Here is an 18,115-nt window from a genome sequence, read left to right as displayed (position 1 = left end):
CTTCAGTGTGCGCAGAGCCGTGTGTCCCTGTCAGTTTTAACCTTAGTGGTTCAGACAGGAAAGAATCTGTCTGCAATCCAGGTTCGATCCCTGGGTTGAAGATCCCCTGCAGAAGAGAACGGCAATGTACCCCAGTATTCTTGCCTGGAGAATTCCAGGGGACAGGACGTCATGGACTCCACAGGGTAGCAAAGAGTCGGACACGACTGAGCGACTAACACTTTCACTCTCACCCCCCCAACCCCCCAGAAGAAACCCCGTCCCCTCACCCGTCACTCCCCAGCCCCCCGCACCCACGGACCAGCCCCTTGTGTCTCCGAATCTGCCTGTTCTGGAAACTCCGCGTACGTGGAGTCACACACCACGTGCCCTTGGGGTCTGGCCTCCTCACAGAGCAGCACGCTTTCCAGGTTGGTCCACGCCGAGCCGGTGTCACATCTCGTTCTCTTCTCTGGCTCAGTAATGTCCATTTGTGGGCACACCGTTCAGCTGACCCGTTTTTCTAGTAACGGGCTGCTTCCGCCTTTTGTCCGCTATGGCGAAGGCTGCTGCGAGTGAGTGTGGACAAATTTTTGAGTCGCCAGCCACAAACTGACGCTTGTCATCTGCCTCTACAAGGATTAAATCGTGAGCTGCTGCAGCTGCTGACCTTCAACAACTCCCAGAAGGAGCTCAGGGTGGAGATCAGTAACGGGGTGCTCTGTGTCCTGGGAAAAAACTGGCAGAACAGGTCTTCAGATAGTTAGGTATTTTCAGGAGGTTTTATGAGCCTAATTCTTGCATCTCCTTGTATCTAGAAAAGCACTATAATCCTTCTAGGTGATGCCCACTCTTCATGACCAGCAGAAACCTCCTGTAAAAGATATGTGCTTGATCAAATGTACTCCACTTTCACCAAAATGGCACAAATACTGACCTTCCCCTCCACCTCTTGGAGCGAATGGTCTCTAGAAGCTGACTGAGGGGCCGTCTCCTAGGCTGCGGCCCTCATTTTGGCCCAAATAAAACTCAACTCACACCCGTCACGGTGTGCGCCTTCTGCAGCCGACACAGTGGGTATGTGGTTTCATTCCTCCTGGAGAAAGAGCTGGGATTCCCCTGAGAGTCGGGCTGTCAGCTCACAGGACTGCTCTTGTTTAATCAAGACCATTCTTCCAAAGCAGCTGCTTCCCGTCACCTCCCGGCACTGGTGTATGAGGCTCTGATTGCCCACATCCTTGGCAACACTTGCGATCATCTGAGGCCCGACTGCAGCCACGCTGTGGGGTGTGCGGGCTGTCTTACTGTGCACTTGATGTGCAGGTTCCTGCTGACTCACGGTGGCTGGCGTCTTTTCAGGGGCTTATTAGCTATTCACGTCCATCTTCTTTGAAGAAGTGTCTACTCGGATCCTTTGACAATTTTTAAAAAATCGTGTTAACTGTCTTCTTAGTTTTGAGTGGTAGGAGTTCTTTATGTGTTCTGGATAAAAGTCCCTTATCAGATCCACAATTTGCAAATGTTTGCTCCGTTCTGTGGGCTGTCTTTTCACTTCCTCAATGGTGTCCTCTGAAGCCCCAGAGCTTCTCCTTTGGACGAGGTCTCATCTAATGGCTCTTCCGCTTGCTGCTTGTGCTCTGGTGTCGCACCTAAGGACCTTTTGCGAGACCCAAGGTCACAAAGAGTCTGCTCAGTGTCCCGCTACAAGTTCTGCTGTCTTCGCCCTTGAACACCAAGCACTTTGATCCACCTTGAGGCCGTCTGCATGCGTGGCGTGGGGCGGGCATCTGATTTCACTCTTCTGCACGTGGAGATCCAGATGTCCCAGTGCCGCCCGTTGAAAAGACTTCTCTTTCCCCGTTGAGTGGTCTTGGTGCCCGTGTTGAAAATCAGCTGGAGTGCCGGGAGGTTTCATTTCTGGACCCTCAGCTCCTTGCATGTGCCCGTGAGGAGCCTCCTGGGGCTCCATCTTGGAGCCTCTAATGGGTCTTCACTTGATCCCGAACCACAGCAGCCGTCTGTGCCCAGGCCCCTCCCAAGCCCACCTCCCTGCTCCATGCTTCCTGTGCAGAGCCCCTCAAGGCCACGTCTGGGACCCTCCTGCTTTTAAACTGCTGGAAAGGGTGCCAATGGGCACAGGTGGTTGCCGAGGCTGGTACAGCCACCAAGTGCGGGCCTTGGAGCCCACCCACCTTCCCACTCTAAGGAGGTGTGATGCTCTACCCTGACCCACGGGGGCAGAGGCAGGCACAGCAGGTGAGCAGGCACAAGTCCTGGGGCCCCGGCTCTCCAGCCCACGCCCTGGGCCCCGCCTCCCGGGCCCCCTGGAAAGGAAAGGCGCACGATGTGGCCTGGCCCTAACGTTGAGGCACGAGACGTGGAGGCGTCCGTCCCCTGCTCAGGGCGTGGTGCCTGGTGGACAGGCGGGCTCCCGGCAGGGGTGGTGGGCAGCAGCATTGGCCAACGGGACCCTCCCCACGCTGCGCCAGCCCCGGCTGCGACCTCCTGCCCAGGGCTGCGGTGGACCTTACAACAGACCTGCCCACTGCCGCCCACAAGGCTCCGGGGTCCCCCTGGGCCTGGCTGAGACTCTTAGCCTCACCTCCCCGATGGCTGAGGCAGTCCTGCTTCTGAAAGCACCTCCGCTCTCCCCACTGCACGCCCGGCCCAGGCACCACGCTGCTTCCTCTGCTTTGATTCCTTTCAGAAGAGTTTCAGGAGAATTCAGCCGGTAGGGGAGGACCTCTCTTTATGAGCAAAGAGGCCAGTTCAGGGAGGCAGGCCGCTCGTGGATGGACGGCCTGCTGTGTGCTGGGCGGGGTGCGGCTTGGGGACCCGGCCTCGGTGCTCCCAGGGTGCTTCGGGGCATCAGGACCACCGGGGAACCTGCTGGGGGGCGGGGTCTCCAGAGCCTCAGAGCCCCCGGGAGCAGCAGGACGCAGAGCCCACCAGAGTGGGGGTCGCCACTCTGTATCCGGGCAGGGACGGTGGGTTTGTTTGCATGAGAACCTCTTTCCCCGACGGTCCCGTGAGTGGGAGCAAGCCTGGCCAGGTGCCCTGGGTCACCTGCATGCAAGGTGGCAGGGGAGGGGGCGGTGGTTTCAGTTTCTTGGGAAACACTTCAGGTTCTGAGACACGGCCGGGAGCTGCTGTCTAACCACCAGCACCCCCCGCCGCCTCCTTTCACAGAGATGCTCTCCTGGTGAGCTCCTATCCATCCTTCAGTACCCTCTCAAATGGCCCCTTGGAGATGCAGCTTTGCCAAGGTCACAGGCAGGAAGAGAAGGCTGTACTCTGGGGTCCCACAGCCTGGACCCCAGTCCCCCAGCAGCGCAGGTACTAGGTCCTGGACACCCTAAGAGTCAATCTCCATTCCAGCTCGCCTCCCTCCAGGAGCAAGCACCTTCTCTGATTCAATGAGTGTGTGAATGAATGAATGATGCTAATAAATAAGTGAGCGGAGGCAGCTGGGCTCTGGTACTTTAAGGCCCCGTGTTTGCTGAACATGGTGGGTGGAGTCAGCACAAGCCCTCCCTCCCAGTTTAAGCCCTGCTCACACCAAACTCCAATCCCACCCACCCCCAACACACACACGCAGAGTGAGTTTCCTCTTCACCGACACAATCCACAGGTGAGGAAACTTATCATGCACACGAGCAAGCAAACAGAAAAGCAAAAATTAAATTAGACGGCAGCATGGAAATGCCCACTGTGCAAAAAAATGCCAACTAACTGGTTTGCGTGGCCTCCCCTGCAAACGGCTGGGTTTAATTTGGGTCTCTGGGACCTGGCTCCTGAGGTGTGGGGAGCTCGCCGGAGAGGGGTGAGGACGCGGTTTCGGATGAGCAGACCCAGATTCAATTAGTGATCAGTTCTGACCCGACTCCCCGCTAGGCGCGCAGAGCTAACGAGCAGAGGGGAGGGACGCGGGGCTGTGAGCTCCTGCCAGGCCTGCGCCACCCCGTCCCTCCCTCCCAGCCAGGAAGAATCCATCAACGCCAGCCAGAAGGCACTCGAACGCGCCCTGACCGGCTGGAGTTACAGGAGCTGCAGACACATGTGATGCAGGGACTCAGCCCACCTCGCTGGGGTCACGATGACCCACCCGGGGCCCGAGGGGCTGACAGCGCGGCAGCCTTGCGGAAGCCGGGCGTGCCCTCCTGGAGGAGCCCTGGTGATTGTTTCTGAGAAGGGTCCCCAAGGCAAGGATGAGAGCACCACGCGCGAACAGCCGGCTGCTCAGTCACAGCCCATCCACGGGACGCTGACGGGTAGAAGCTCAACAAAGACCAGGCTTCTCAGAGACAAAACCAGCTCCGGACCCTAAAGGGTGCTGGCAGCCCCGGCAGCACCCTCCACTCGCGCCAGCCCCTGATGGCACGTCCTGACCCTCCAGGCGCCCCCAACATGCCAGGGAGCCCTTCTGGACCAATGGCCATGGCCATGGGCCTGAGGGAAGCAGGGTGGGTCCTGGGGCTGGGGGGTGGTCCCAGAGCCCTGTGTGCCCTCAGGGAGCTTCTGGACACCCCAGGCTCTGCGGGTGAGGCCCCTGCAGCCAAAGGTGCCCAGGGCACCGGGGCCTGGACCAGTGAGCCCTCACCCAGGGTTTCCCTGTCCTGCTGGAGGCCCGGTGGGGCCACAGCTCCAGACTCCAGGCCCCGAGCAGAGTCACCACCCGGCCAGGTCCCCGACAGTGCTTGGAGAGGCTGCTGCTGACGTGGCGGGTTCCTGAGTAGGCCCGTCCCTGGCGTGGGGCTCACGGCCCTGCTGATCCCTTCCTTGAGGGCCTTTCTCGCTGTGGGGGCCGCCCTGGGACCCGCCAGCTCCTCAGAGAGCCCCCTCCACCACTGGGATGACGCGTCCCCACTCCCGCGGCAGGCCTGCCCTCACTGCTGATGAATCTCTGGCCTCGGTGCCCAGAGCTCGCCCGTGTCTGCACGCCTGCCACCTCTCCGTCACCCCTTTACCACCATCCCCTGCAGGCACGGTGGGCCTCCCCACACCCCAGGTCAGAGCAGAGGAGGGCTCCGGGCAGAGGCAGGAGACTCAACCAGGGGCCTCCCTGCACCCCAGGTCAGAGCAGGGGGCTGGCGGGGCACCACTCCGGGCTGGGGCAGCAGACTGAACCAGAGGCCTGGGACCCCAGAGTCCACGCAGAGGCCCTAGGGGAGCAAGGGCTCAGTTGGAAGAGCCCAGGTCCCAGTCCAGCTCCGGGTGACCCGCGTGACCCTGCCGCCCTGCGGGATGGACCGGCTGATACCTCGGAGCCAGCCTCATGGACTGCTGTGACCACGTCTCCCCCAGTCCCCTGCAGAACCAAGGACCCCACATCCCGCGTGGGGCCACCCACCCCAAGGAACCTGGACCAACGCAGCAGGCCCTAGGAGCCCCCAGCCCACCCAGAAGAGGGGGTCTGCCCTGCCAGAGCCACGGGGTGGGCAGGGCACCTGGCTCCCACGCCCACTGTGGCCTGTGCCCTCCCAGCTCGCCCGCCGCCCCGCCCCCGGCTGGTATCCCCACCACGTCGGCCTCGGATGCCCAGGCCTCCTGCTGGGCCCCCGGGTCAGTGCCCTGCACCCCACACGGTGCCCTCGGCATCCCCTGCACCAGGAGCTGCGCCCACGGCAGTGCCTGATGGAAGGTGAGGGGCTCCTCTCTCTGTGAAGACCGAGGATGGTCCCCAAGGCAAGGATGCTAACAGGACACGTCTCGTCCCCCAGATGGCTCAACCTCTGGGGAACTGCCAGCCTACCTCCGGAGCGCATCGGCTGTTCCGGGAGCCTGGGGAACCTGCCACCTGCCAGGCCTGAGGGCAACAGCCTCACGGGCATTCGGGCCCCTCATCCTATGGCAACACCTCGGACCACTCGGCCCATAGCAACCTGACCGGCCAAGGAACGCCCTCAGGCCACGTGGGGACCACGATGCCCCAGGCCCCACTCCTGCAGGCAGCCCAAGGCGCCTGCTGGAGGTTCCGTCCAGCGAGCAGGGGGCCCGGGAGGAACGTCCTGGATGGCCGGGGGCCGGCGCCAGGGGGCCCTGGGCTCTTACCGTCCACGCAGGCGGGCCGGGCTCGGGTGGTGCCCGCGATCTGCCCCTTTCTGCAGGCACAGCGGGCGGTCTGCCGGGCGATCGTCCTCCGCGGCTGGCTGCTGTCGCGGTCCAGCGTCACAATCTCACAGGTGCCGGCCGCCAGCTGACCTGCAAAAGAGGCACAGGCAGGCTGAGCGGACGAGCCCCGGGGACCAGCCCACGAGGGGCCCATGCGGTGCCCACCCCACGGAGCCCGCCCCATGGAGAGTAACCAGCTCAGCGTGGGGATGGAGGCCGCTCCCTGAGGGACGTCTGAACTGCTGCCAGCGACGCTGTGAGCCCGGCCCTGTGAATGCCGACATGCGCACAGGGGGCCCTGGTGTCCTAACCGTTCACGCGGCGGGGCGCTGGAAGCCCTGCCCTCGCGACAGGACATTATCTGTGGCCAGTCTCAGTCTTTGCCAGAAAGGAAGGAGGGAAGGGACTGACCCCCAGTCCCGAGTTAGGAGTGAGGCTGCGCAAAGCTCGGCGATGGGGTCCAGGCTGACCTGGAGCGGGGGACCAGCCCAGACCCTGTCCAGGATCTCTGGGGGCTGCGCCGGCCGCCACTCCGTCAGGGAGAGTGGGCCACACATGCTAACCTCCAGGCCAGGCCACCCAGGGCGTCCTCTCCGCCCCTGCTGGGCACACACCTATTCACGTGTGTGCCTGTGAACTGCACACACACACACAGTTACACACAAGGTGCAAACACACACACTCCACACGCCTGGCGCCTGCACACGGAGGACAGCTTACATGGATACAGGACTGAGGTGTGAACACGCCAGGGCCGAGAGGCACACAGACCCTGAGCCCCACAGACGCGAACGTGCGGGCACACACACACCCGCCAGGGAGAGCAGGCATCGCTCTGAGGAGCCGGCGTGGCCAGTGTCCAGCCGCAGGGCCCGCCCCCCGTAAACCACGACGCTCTGGGCAGTCACACTGGACGGGGCGGCCCAGCCGCTGGCCCCACGGAGGCCGCACGCCAGGCACCACAGAGCTCCTGGTGGCCCCTCCCCACCGTGGGCCAGATCCTGCCCCGCAATGTGGCCATGGCCTCCACCAGGGCGTCCACTCACTCTCTGCCTCACTCATTCCCTCAGCAAATAATAAGCACCTACTGTATGCCGCCTCCTGCGTGGCCCTGGGATCACCGTGGGAGAAAGCGGGCGGGACACAGCCCCGAGGGGCCCTCCCAGCTCGGGGACACGGCCTCCTACAGATCCCAGTCCGCCCCACGAGCTCGGCAGGGAGACGGGTCGGGGAGCACGCCGCAGCTCACAAGGGAACCGTGGGGAGGTGACACCCTGGAGAGGGGCCCCACCTGCAGGGGCGGGGGGTGGCAGAGTCCACCCTGCGGGGACCAGCTGGCGGCCTCCAGCCCCGGGGGCCCTGCGGATGCACTGCGTCACATCTGGTCCCCTCTCCAGGCAGCCCACTGCACTGACCCATCCTGCCTTTTTGTCCCTGAGGTCACCTCCAGGTCCCCAGCCAGCCTGGGGCCGGATCCCGGGCAGCACCACACGAGCTGGCAGGACAGAGTGCCCGGAGCAGCCACCAGCTGCCAGGGCCGCCCTGACCGGGTGAAGCTGCACCTGGGTGAGACCTCACCCAGGAGGCCCAGGGGTGTCTGCATCGCCTGGCCCTGGGCTTGAAGGGGGCTGCGTGCAGTGACCCCAAGCCAGCCACCTGGGGCTCGTGGTGGGCAGCTCATGGGGCCACACAGGCACAGGAGGAGGGACGCGGGGCCCTGGGCACCTCCCCCCTGACTGTTGGGACCCCCGCTTCCTGAGCAGAGCCCCTTCCCAGGCCGACACCGCACAGCCCCGAGGCTGAGGCTGCGGCGGCAGGTTTAACGTGCTCGAGCCAATTACCTACAAAATTATAGACAACACCAGGACTGGGGTGAAACCAGACAGACAGACGTGTACGTCAGTCGGTAGACGCACGGCCGCAGCAGGGATGCATCCCGGGAGGACGAGGAGGCTGCGTCTGGTGACAGGCGGGGCACAGCCTGCAGGACGCAGGTTCGCAGGCTGGCCCCGCATCGCCCTGCGCGGTCGGCCGCAGCACGGGCTCTGTCCAGCTGTTATTTAAGCTCCGCGGGGCTGCTCCACTGTCCCCAGTCCTCACTGCGGCCCACTGGGGCCCCGAGCACCTCTGGCTGACGTCAGCGGCCGGCAGAGCCCCGCATCTCCTGGGGTCCTGAGCCCTGGTCGCTAACTAACAGAGCAACCACCCGACCAGCCACACACTTGCCACCCAAGCCGTGACCTGACCAGGGTCTGGCCTCGGCAGCCCAGCGTGGGAAACCCCTGCCCTGGGCACCTCACGCTTCTCGGGCTTGGACCCTCACTGCCAGGGGGATGCTGGACAAGACCACCGGCGGGGTGTGGAGAGGGTTTCCACGTCCGTGTGCCCTGCCCCAGGTGGCCATCAACCTGACCATCACCCCCCCAACTTGGTGCCATGACCTTGGACCACAGCCCACGGGGCTGGGGGAGGGGAGGCCAAGGCCGTCAGTGGCCCCACCCCAACTCCTCCGCACAGGCACCCACGCAGAGATGAGGCTGAGAGCAGGGCCACGGGCAGCGGTCCGTGTCCGGGGCCTTAAAGAGCCGTCGGAGGCTGGGGGCCAACCCCCCGGAGATTTCACCGGCATCCTGGGGCTGCACGTCTGAAACCGCGGCATCGGCAGCACGGCCCTGGGGCCCGGGGGCCGTCCTCGCCTCGCAGCCGCGCAGGCCCCACGTCTGCCCCCAATGTCGTGAGGCCTCCCCGCGTCCTGCTCAACTCACGAGGTCACTGGGCACTTGATGAGGGTTCACTTAACAAGGTCAGGACTTCCCTGGTGGCTCTGACGGTAAAGCGTCTGCCTGTGATGAGGGAGACCTGTGTTCAATCTCTGGGTCGGGAAGATCTCCTGGAGAAGGAAATGGCAACCCACTCCAGTACTCTTGCCTGGGAAATCCCATGGATGAAGGAGCCTAGTAGGCTACAATCCATGGGGTCGCAAAGAATCGGACACGACTGAGCAACTGCACTATCACTAACAACCTTATCTTAGCTTGACCACAGATGCAAAGACCTTATTCCTAAATACGGCCACCTTCGCAGGGATCAGGGCCACCTGAATGTGTTTTCAGAGATGCCATCAACATACAAAACCAAGGGAACTCGCCTCTGAGTGTAGAAACGCCCGAGGGGAACGGGCTGGCCTGGGATCCGTGAGCACACACTCCTCTGTGCGTCTTCGGGAGAACACAGGGCTGGTTTATTGATTTATTCCCAGTGCACCCCGGGCACACACCCTCCGGCCGTCTGTACCAGCTCTCTCTGCTGCCCTGCAAGCTCCCCCGGGGTCTCCAGCCTTTATTTTTCACCACTGGATTTCATATTTGGGGTTGGCTGTCTGCAGACTCGGATTCCATCCGCTGGCCTTCACCCCAGGGCTTTCATGTGGGCCTCACCCTGCACTAAGAACATCTTCCCTGCTGCGCTGGGTCTCAGATCTCGTCCCTTACCGACCCCTGGAGAACCTCACGGAAAAATGCTCAAAGCCTGCCGCCTCGCCTCTGGCTCCACTGCCCCCGATGACACGGGCGGGCAGCACGCACTGAGAGGCCAGGACTCCTGGAAGCAAGCGGCCCACGTGAAGGGCGAGGGGGCAGGGACTCGGTGGGCCAGGACCAGCACACGGGCCCGGCACAGAGGCTCCGAGAGACCTGAGGCGCTTGCAAGAAGCGGCTCCGAGACCCCCGGCCGCTGTTCCTGCACCCCCCACCCCCAGCCCAGCGAGGACCCGAGGCCCTCTGGGGCTCAGGGATGAGAGTGCCTGTGTGTACACACGCGTGTGCCCAGGGGTGCAAGGGGTGACAGGCTGCTTCTGTGGAGACGGAAAGAAACAAGAGGCTTTGCCGAGAGCCAGGCAGCAGCAGTCTTTAACAAAGACCAGATGCCAGAAGGAAATGCAAGGAAAGGGTGCTTATCCCCCAGGGACGGGCTGCCTTCCTGCAGCGCCTCCCTGGGCCCCTGGACGGCGGCCACAGTCAGAGTGCGTGTGGGGGGTTGTGCAAACCCTCAGTTCTGCGGCCTGGCTTTGTCCCACACTCGTGGGGACCTCATTCCAGGAAAAGAGCTGGCCACCCTACCCTGGACACTGTCGCCTCTGCCTGCAACTGGGGGTCCCCTGGGACAGTCTGCTTGGGATGGGGGAGCGGGAGGCACCCCAGGAGAGGCCAGGTCACTTCTCAGCCCCATCGTGGCCACCAACATGGGAGGCAGCCTTGCCCAGCCTTGGGTGCAGACGCTCCGTGAGCCGCAGGGCGAGGGTCTGTGCGGGGGCCTGGTCCCCACTGCAGGGACAGAGACAGAGGATGAACCACAGCCACCAGGCATGGAGGCTGAGCCTGAGGAGGGAGCCCTGCCCGGGAGGGGCCCACCCTGCAGTGCTTACGGCCCTGTGGCCAAGTGATCCAGGCAGCTGAACGTGCCCCCAGGACCGGGGGCTGGGAACGCCCACGGGGCCCCGGGGCTAGGAGCCCAGCACTGCCCCTGCTAGTCACGCTGCTCCCTCGCGGTGCTGGGCTGGACGGGCAAGAGCTGCGCCCAGCCCTCGATGATGCCGCTGGACGCTGTGTGCCGTTCTCTTCCCTGTCTGCACCGAGAGCTCACAGACGTCACTCTCACGTCCACGGGACCCTGACTGGGTGCCTGGGGCTCGGGGAAGGGACGCTGGGGAACATTTCTGTGGACCACGCCCCCACCCTCGGGGCCTCCTGGTCCCCGGGATCCTGCAGGCTGTGGACAGTCGCTGTCTTCTGCGCATTCAGGGGCATAGCCTCTGCTATGTTCTGGCCGAGTGAGTCAACTTGGCCAGGTTTCGTTTAGTCCCTGAGCCAGAGCAGGCAGGATGGCTGGACACCAGCCCCTCAATGTCCCCAGGATGGTCCCCAAACCAAGGCAGCCACCACCTAGACCCCAAGCCCAGCCACTGGACGGGTAGAGAGGTCCAAAGGCGTGTGATGCGAAACTGCAGGTCAGGGGCCACTTCTCAGGGCCGGGAGCGCTGTGCATCCTGGTGGAGGTTTCGGGGGCGGGGGCGGTCCACGTGGAGAGGGCAGCCAAGGCCGGCCTGAGGGACGAGGGCTCCACGGTGACTCGGCTGGCCCGGGTCCTCCCTGCAGCACCTGCCCGCCCGCCCGCCCGCCCCCAGAGCCCACGCCAGCCCCTCTATCCAGGCTGCCCCGACATCCATCTGGGAGAGTGTCTGGCAGGATAGATTACAGGACAAAGGTTCAGGCCGCCTTGACGGGCACTCGGAGCCTTGAGAGATCACGGACGTCAGCCCGTGCCTGCATGAGGATGAAACCAGGGCGGACGAGGCGGCCAGCGGGGCCGGAGCTGACCACCAGCTGGGTCAGCACTCGGCACGCACATGGCGAGGAAGACCAGGGCCTGGACAGGTCCCCGACAGGAGGAAGACCTGGGTGATGAGGCAGCTCTGCTCTCGGAGAGGGTCCGGGCGTGCCTGGGCGCTGGCTGTGGGGCCGGCTTAACCTCTCCAGTTACAGGAACGGGCCTGGGAACTCCAGACCCTGACCCCGCTGGTGTGGGGTCCCAGAGGAGAGGGGGCCATGCCAGGGGTCAGCGATCAGATCCCAGCCTGCAGAGGAGAGGCTTCCAGCCACCCGCAACGGCCCAGAAACACAGCAGACTAAGTGCCAGTTGGGTGGGTGCGATACACTGCCACTCAGCGCCAACTTGACCTTTCACCTCTGACCCTCCGTCCCATTGCTGGCCTCAGAGGCAGAGTCCGACGGTCCTGGCTACGCTGGGCGGTCAGTGCCCCTGCCCTGTCCTGCCCCGGTGACCCTGCCTGATGCTGCTCCACTGGGGACCCGTCAGGAAGGGCAGGGGTAATCGGGGGACAGGCCACGCTGAGGGGGAGACAAGCCTCAGGGCTCGGAGCACAACACCCGCCTTCTCCCAGCTTAAAGACGAGCCTTTGAACGAGCTCACCCTGCCCTGTGGGTCAGCCCTTGACTGCTCCCGTCAGCACACCAGGGAAGGATCATCATGGCTTTCTCAGCAAAGCCTCCGATCGTATGCAAGCCCCAGGGGCCCGCTAACGTGTCCCAGCTGGTTCCCCGGTCGCCGCCCCTCCAGTCCATGGCTACATCCTCCCCTCCTGCGCAGAACCCGGATGGGCTGGGACGAGAAGGGCAGGTGGTGGCCCTTCCTGTGGCCGGCGCGCCTTCTGGAACCTTCTGTGTGAGGAGCCCCCTGCGTGCCTCCCGGCCTGTCCTGCACCCTCCAGACACGGGAAGGGCTCCGGGGGAGCAGGGGGAGGGAGGAGAGGGTCCCCTCACGGCTGCCAGCTCTGGGAGTGGCCTTGGCTTACAGATGCCCGCCCAGCAGGCCCTCCTGTGATGCTCGCCCGGGTGCCCCGAGGGCCCGGCCTTTTCATCGGCAGGAGAGCAGGTGCAGGAGGGACCTGTAATACGAAGGGAAGAAGGCGGGCTGCGACCCCAGCAGTGAAGCGGGTTTCCAGAGACTGTACTTGAAATCCCCCCAACGGTGCCACGGCGGCCCCCGTGGTCAGTCAGTGTCCCCCCTCCCCCCGCCCCGCCGGCCGAGCCCCCGCCCCCCGCGTGCAGGCTCACCCAGGCTCGCAGAGGAGCCGCAGGGGCGCTGCGTGACCCGAGCTCTCAGAAACCACCGCGGGCCGTCGGGGACCGCCCCTGCAGTCTCCGTCGCGGCCGGCCGGCCACCTCCAGAGCAGAGGGCAGCGCCCGGAGGAGGGCGCGTGTCCTTGGGATGTGAGATCGCAGGGCCGCGGGACAGAAACACAGGAGCCGATGGAGGCCCCCGAGATGCTCCTGCAGCCGCCACGTGGAGCGACGGACGCCTCCCCAAGGAGCAGCTGTGGGTTCCCGGTTCTGGGCCCTCAGTCGGGCAGGGGAGGGTCATCAGAGGCAGCCCAGGCTGGGCCTGCAGAGGGCAGATGGCTTTAAGGTCGGCTGTGGGCGTGTGGGTCTCTGCTCCGCCCTGGAGAATGCTGGGTGGGGACCAGGCCCCCCAGGACTCACAGGCCCAGCACTGGCCCCTCCCTGCCTGCACCGCCGGCCTTCCCAGGCCCCTGGCCTGCCCTCCCTGCCGTCAGAGCCCTGCTCCCCTCAGCTAGGCCCCTACCCCCAAGGTCCACACGGGGCCTGGCCCACTCACAACCACAGGTCCCCATGGAAAGGACACTTGTGGGCATGCACCCGGTCACCCCACCTTCCAGCCTTCCCCCTCTAGCTGGGGGGGGGACGAAGGCGGTCATGGAGAACACTGGTGGCCACACAGCCCGCTCCCCGTATCAGGACAGACTCCACAGGGGGGTGGGCGAGGCCTGCAGGTCAGAGCTGGACACGCCCCCCTAGGCGCCCGTGACCTCTCCACGGGAGGGGCCATTTGAGCCCGGACTCCAGCGGCCTGGCCTCACCCCAGGGGCTCAGGGCACGTCCGGCGGGTGCTGTCCTCTCTCCTGGCCTGCACGCTGAGGAGGGCAGACGCTACCTCTCCACCCCACACTCCCTGGTGAGCCCGCAGGGCCCACCCAGGGTCACAGCCTTGTCGGTCGGAGCAGACTTCTTGGGGAAAAGCAATGAGGGTGGGCACAGGCCATCGGCAGCCGTGGGCCTCCTCGCTAAGGTCACAGCCGCCTGATGGGTTCCAGGGCAGGGTGATGAGGGTGGGCACAGGCCGTCCGCAGCCGTGGGCCTCCTCGCTAAGGTCACAGCCGCCTGACGGGCTCCAGGGCAGGGTGATGAGGGTGGGCACAGGCCGTCCGCAGCCGTGGGCCTCCTCGCTAAGGTCACAGCCGCCTGACGGGTTCCAGGGCAGGGTGATGAGGGTGGGCACAGGCCGTCCGCAGCCATGGGCCTCCTCGCTAAGGTCACAGCCGCCTGACGGGCTCCAGGGCAGGGTGATGAGGGTGGGCACAGGCCGTCCGCAGCCGTGGGCCTCCTCGCTAAGGTCACAGCCGCCTGACGGGCTCCAGGGCAGGGTGATGAGGGTGGGCACAGGCTGTCCGCAGCCGTGGGCCTCCTCGCTAAGGTCACAGCCGCCTGACGGGTTCCAGGGCCACAGACAGCAAGACCCAGGGTTACAAACAACCCCATGTAGCCGGGAGAAACACGGCCCCAGAGAGGCCCACGCCGTAAACCCTGGAGCCTCACACAGGCGAGCATCGCCTTAACTGGTGGAGATGTGAGTGAAGGTCCTGAGTGTGGCCATAACACTGGGACCCGTGGCATCACAGTGTCCCTCTAAGGGGGCAGAGGGAGCCTGACCGCAGAGAGGGGAGGTCAGGTGATGCTGGGCTCGGGGGCTGGAGGAAGGAAGAGGCCGTGAGCCACAAAATTAGGGAAACACAAGGGACAGACGCCCTCCTGGAGCCTCTGGGGGGACCCAGCCCTGCCTGAACCTTGACTTTGGCTCAGTGCGACCCATGTCCACTTGCGACCTGCAGGAGCGCAAAAGAGTGTGGTGTGTTCCAGCTGCAGCCCCGGCAAGCAGGCCCTGGGACTGATGAGCGGGGACCACTGAGGCTGGGCCCGGTGGGCAAGGCTGGCCGGCGGAGGGGAAGGGCCTCCAGAGACAGAGCCCGCGGCGAGTGGGCCAGTCAGTGTAGCCCACATGGTCCCCAGTCCGGGTTTTGCTGGGGGTGTCAGAGGCAGAGGAGCCCCATGTCTGGGTCCTGGAGAGCTCCCTCCCCAGCTCGGAGACAGTTCCGGGCCAGCTCCTTCTTGGAAATGCGGGGAGAGGGTGTGGCCAGCCTCGCCCACAAGGCCGGGTGTTGAGACGGAGCTGGTCAGCTGGGCGAGGTCCCTGCCAGGAGCCCAGGTGGCCTGGCAGAGGGGCCAGCACCCCAGAAGTCTCCCTGGCAGGTCTCGGCCACAGCAACGGGGCTCAGCGGACCTTCAGAAGTGGCTGAGGCTCCGAGGAGCCGGTGAGGCAGCAGAGTGGGGTGGCCAGGGCCTGACCCTCCCAGATGTCCCCTAAGGCGGGCACAAGACCCCTCTGTATTCCAAGCATGGCCCCGGCTGGAGACTCTGCAGGCCTCCTGTCTGCCCCGCCCTCCCCCAGCTTGCGGGATCTACCTCACTTCTCTGGGTGTAGCCTTCCCCCCAGCAGGGCGGGACAGTCCAGGGTCCGGTCCACAGCTCCCTGGGCTGGTCCTCGGCCTGGCTGCCTGGTTTCAGGCGGAGAAGCGGGGATCGAGAGCCTACTCCCCGGCGGACTGCACTTTCTGCTGGCCCCCCCCCACCCGCCGAGCACCGCCTGCCTTCAAGGACAGCGAAGGCGACCGCCCACCACCCCAAAATGCCCGTTACAAAGCGCCCGGCCGGTCCAGCTGGCTCCCGGTCAATTATCCCCGCGAACGTGTCTGCTAATGAGGCGAGCGCGGCTGGCGGGTCCCTGCGGCCCCGGGGGCCCGGCCCGAGCTGGACCGGAACGCTGTTGGCACAGCATCGTAAACATGGGGTAATTACGCCGCGGTTTACGACTTCACAAAGGTCGATAAAAGGCACGGAGCATCACTCTGCATCGGAGCAGCCGGAGCCAGAGACGTCAGAGAACAGGGCAGACTCCTGCCTTGGGGCCCCACCCCCAAGGTCTTGCCCACACACCCCCCACGGTGCCCTGCACCGGTCAGAGCCAAGCCTGGAGTCGCCATGAACCGCGGCCTTCCCTGCAGCCAGGAGCCCAGCACCGTCTTGCCAGCGGGGCCCCAGAGAAGCGGGCATCTGCTGTGTCAGCAGCACGGGGAAGACCTTGCCCGGGCCTCTGGGCTCCAGCCCCGTCCCCACCCAAGTGCCCTGGGGCCCTCTCCTCGGGCAGGGTTTGGCCTCTCCTGGCCCCACGCCCTGCACCACAGACAGGACACCCTGGGGCTCCAAGGCACCTGGAGCCCAGTGGAGTCATGGGGTCACGCTGGGCGATTCCCTGGATGGGGCTGGGCATCCAGCGGGGCCACCCAGACCGTCGCCGGTGAGAAAGGGGCCCTGCGAGAGGTCCCCCTGCCCCACATGTCCAAGACCCTGCCACCCCCGCCCTTGCTCCTGGGATGCAGCGTTGCTGTTTGCAGTGACTGTCTCCGCCGTGACCAGGGGTGCTTCCGGCAGGCAATGGGAGGAGTGGCTACTTGGGCCACGAGGTCCCCGTAGGGCGGTCTGCCCCTCCCATCCTGATCCAGAGCCTCTCCCCTAGGTCCTGGCCTCCAAGCGGACCGGCTCAGCCGGTAGGCCAGGCAGAGCCAAACTCCTTTTCCAAGAAGAGGAAATAGGGAAACAGGGGCCCAGCCGCTCCCAGAGGCTGGCCTCAGCAGCCTATAGACGTGCCCCTGCTGTGGGGTGAGGCCCCTTCAAAGCCTCAGCTATTGGAGAAGAGTCTACAGGGTTCTGATGGATCCGGATGCTCAGCCACCCCCAGCCGCCTCCAGAATCAGGGTCTCCAGGGTGGCTCCTGCCACATCCATGTTTCAGGTCAGAGGTCGGAGTCTCTGCAGCACCTGCCCGGCAGGCCCCACAAAGACAGGAGAATCTGAGGACCCGGATTTTTGCTGTGGCCTGGGGTGCTCAGCAGCTGTCACAGCACGGCCTCCAGCCCGGCAGCCCAGGGACAGGCCTCAGGAAGCCCATCTTCCCCGCCTGTGCCCTGGCATCCAGTGGCCTTCGACCTGTGCGTGCTCCCAGGTCCCCACCCGCCACACAGGCCTTGCCACAGGGTGCTGCTGTGCCCGCCTGCCAGGCCAGGGCCACTCACTGCTGTCGGCACAGAGCAGGCACTGTCCATGGGCATGGACGGAGGGATGGATGCATGGGTGGATGAGCAGATGGACTGATGAGTGGATGGATGATGGATTGATGGACAGATGGGTGGATGGGTGGACGAATGGATGGGTGGACAGATGGGTGGGTGGACGGAAGGGTGGGTGGATGGATGGGTGAGTAGATGAATAGGTGGACGGAAGGGTGGGTGGATGGATGAGTAGATGAATAGATGGATGGATGGGTGGATGGATGGATGGACGGGTGGATGGAGGGGTGGGTAGGTGGATGGGTGGATGGATGGGTGGATGAGTGGATGGATTGATGAGTGGATGGATGATGGATTGATGGACAGATGGGTGGATGGGTGGACGGATGGATGAGTGGGTGCGTGGATGGACAGGTGGGTGGATGGACGGGTGGGTGGGTGGACGGATGGATGGGTGGATGGATGATGAATTGATGGACAGATGGATGGACAGATTGATGAAAGGGTAGATGGATGGTTGAGTGGATGGATGATAGATGGATGGACAGATGCATCGGTGGATGGATGGATGGATGAGTGTCTGGATGGACAGATGGATGGATAAGTGCATGGCTGATGGACAGACAGATGGGTTGATGAGTGGATGGATGGACAGAGGGAGGGAAGAAGGGGAAACAGCTGACCATGAGGTTCTCGAGGGTCCATTCTCTCTGACCAGGGCCTCAAGGCTGGAACGGTGTGGGGCTCCCAAGAACAGGCGCTGGATAAATAACCTGGCAGGACCAAGATCCAAACCCCACGGGCTGCTGTCTGGAGTCCCTGGCTCCCCTGTAAAGACACCCACACGAAGGGCTGACAATGCTAGCCGACCAACACAGGCAGCCACAGCCTTTGCGACTCGCACTTGGGGGCTGGATTCAGCTGTCCTCTGCAAGAAGAGCAGAGCCAAGTCAGGAGCCGAGGAGGCGGCCACAGCGGGTCCACTGTGGAGAGACGTCAGAGGCGCCACCAAGCTACGCGCACTGGCCATGCACGGCGGTGAGGGTGGCGCTCCCGGGCAGCAGCGGGAGGCAAGGGGCCCTGCAGCAGGGCGGCACTTCAGAAAGGCAAGGGTGGGAGTCTGCGGCAGGGTCTGGAAGGCTGGTCCGGACCCATCAGACAGATCCGTCTGCAGCCTGGGCTTCGGGCTCAGCTGAGGCGTCTGCTCTTACGGGGTCTGAGCCATCAGTCACCGGACAGGATCCAGCCT

The 18,115-nt window shown here is 64.3% G+C and overlaps 1 protein-coding gene across 2 annotated transcripts in view; it reads right to left on the bottom strand.

Annotated features, from left to right (window-relative positions):
- TAFA5 (TAFA chemokine like family member 5) overlaps nucleotides 1-18,115 on the bottom strand; it is a 177,251-nt gene that overhangs the window by 61,955 nt on the left and 97,181 nt on the right. For both annotated transcript variants that reach the window (XM_061418892.1, XM_061418893.1), the window contains exon 2: nucleotides 6,031-6,180. In XM_061418892.1, coding sequence (XP_061274876.1) covers nucleotides 6,031-6,180 — 150 coding nt within the window. The remainder of the gene's footprint in view (nucleotides 1-6,030; nucleotides 6,181-18,115) is intronic.

Source organism: Bos javanicus, chromosome 5 (assembly GCF_032452875.1).
Source record: "Bos javanicus breed banteng chromosome 5, ARS-OSU_banteng_1.0, whole genome shotgun sequence".
NCBI lineage: Eukaryota > Metazoa > Chordata > Mammalia > Artiodactyla > Bovidae > Bos > Bos javanicus.
This window is presented reverse-complemented; position numbering and strand designations above follow the sequence as displayed.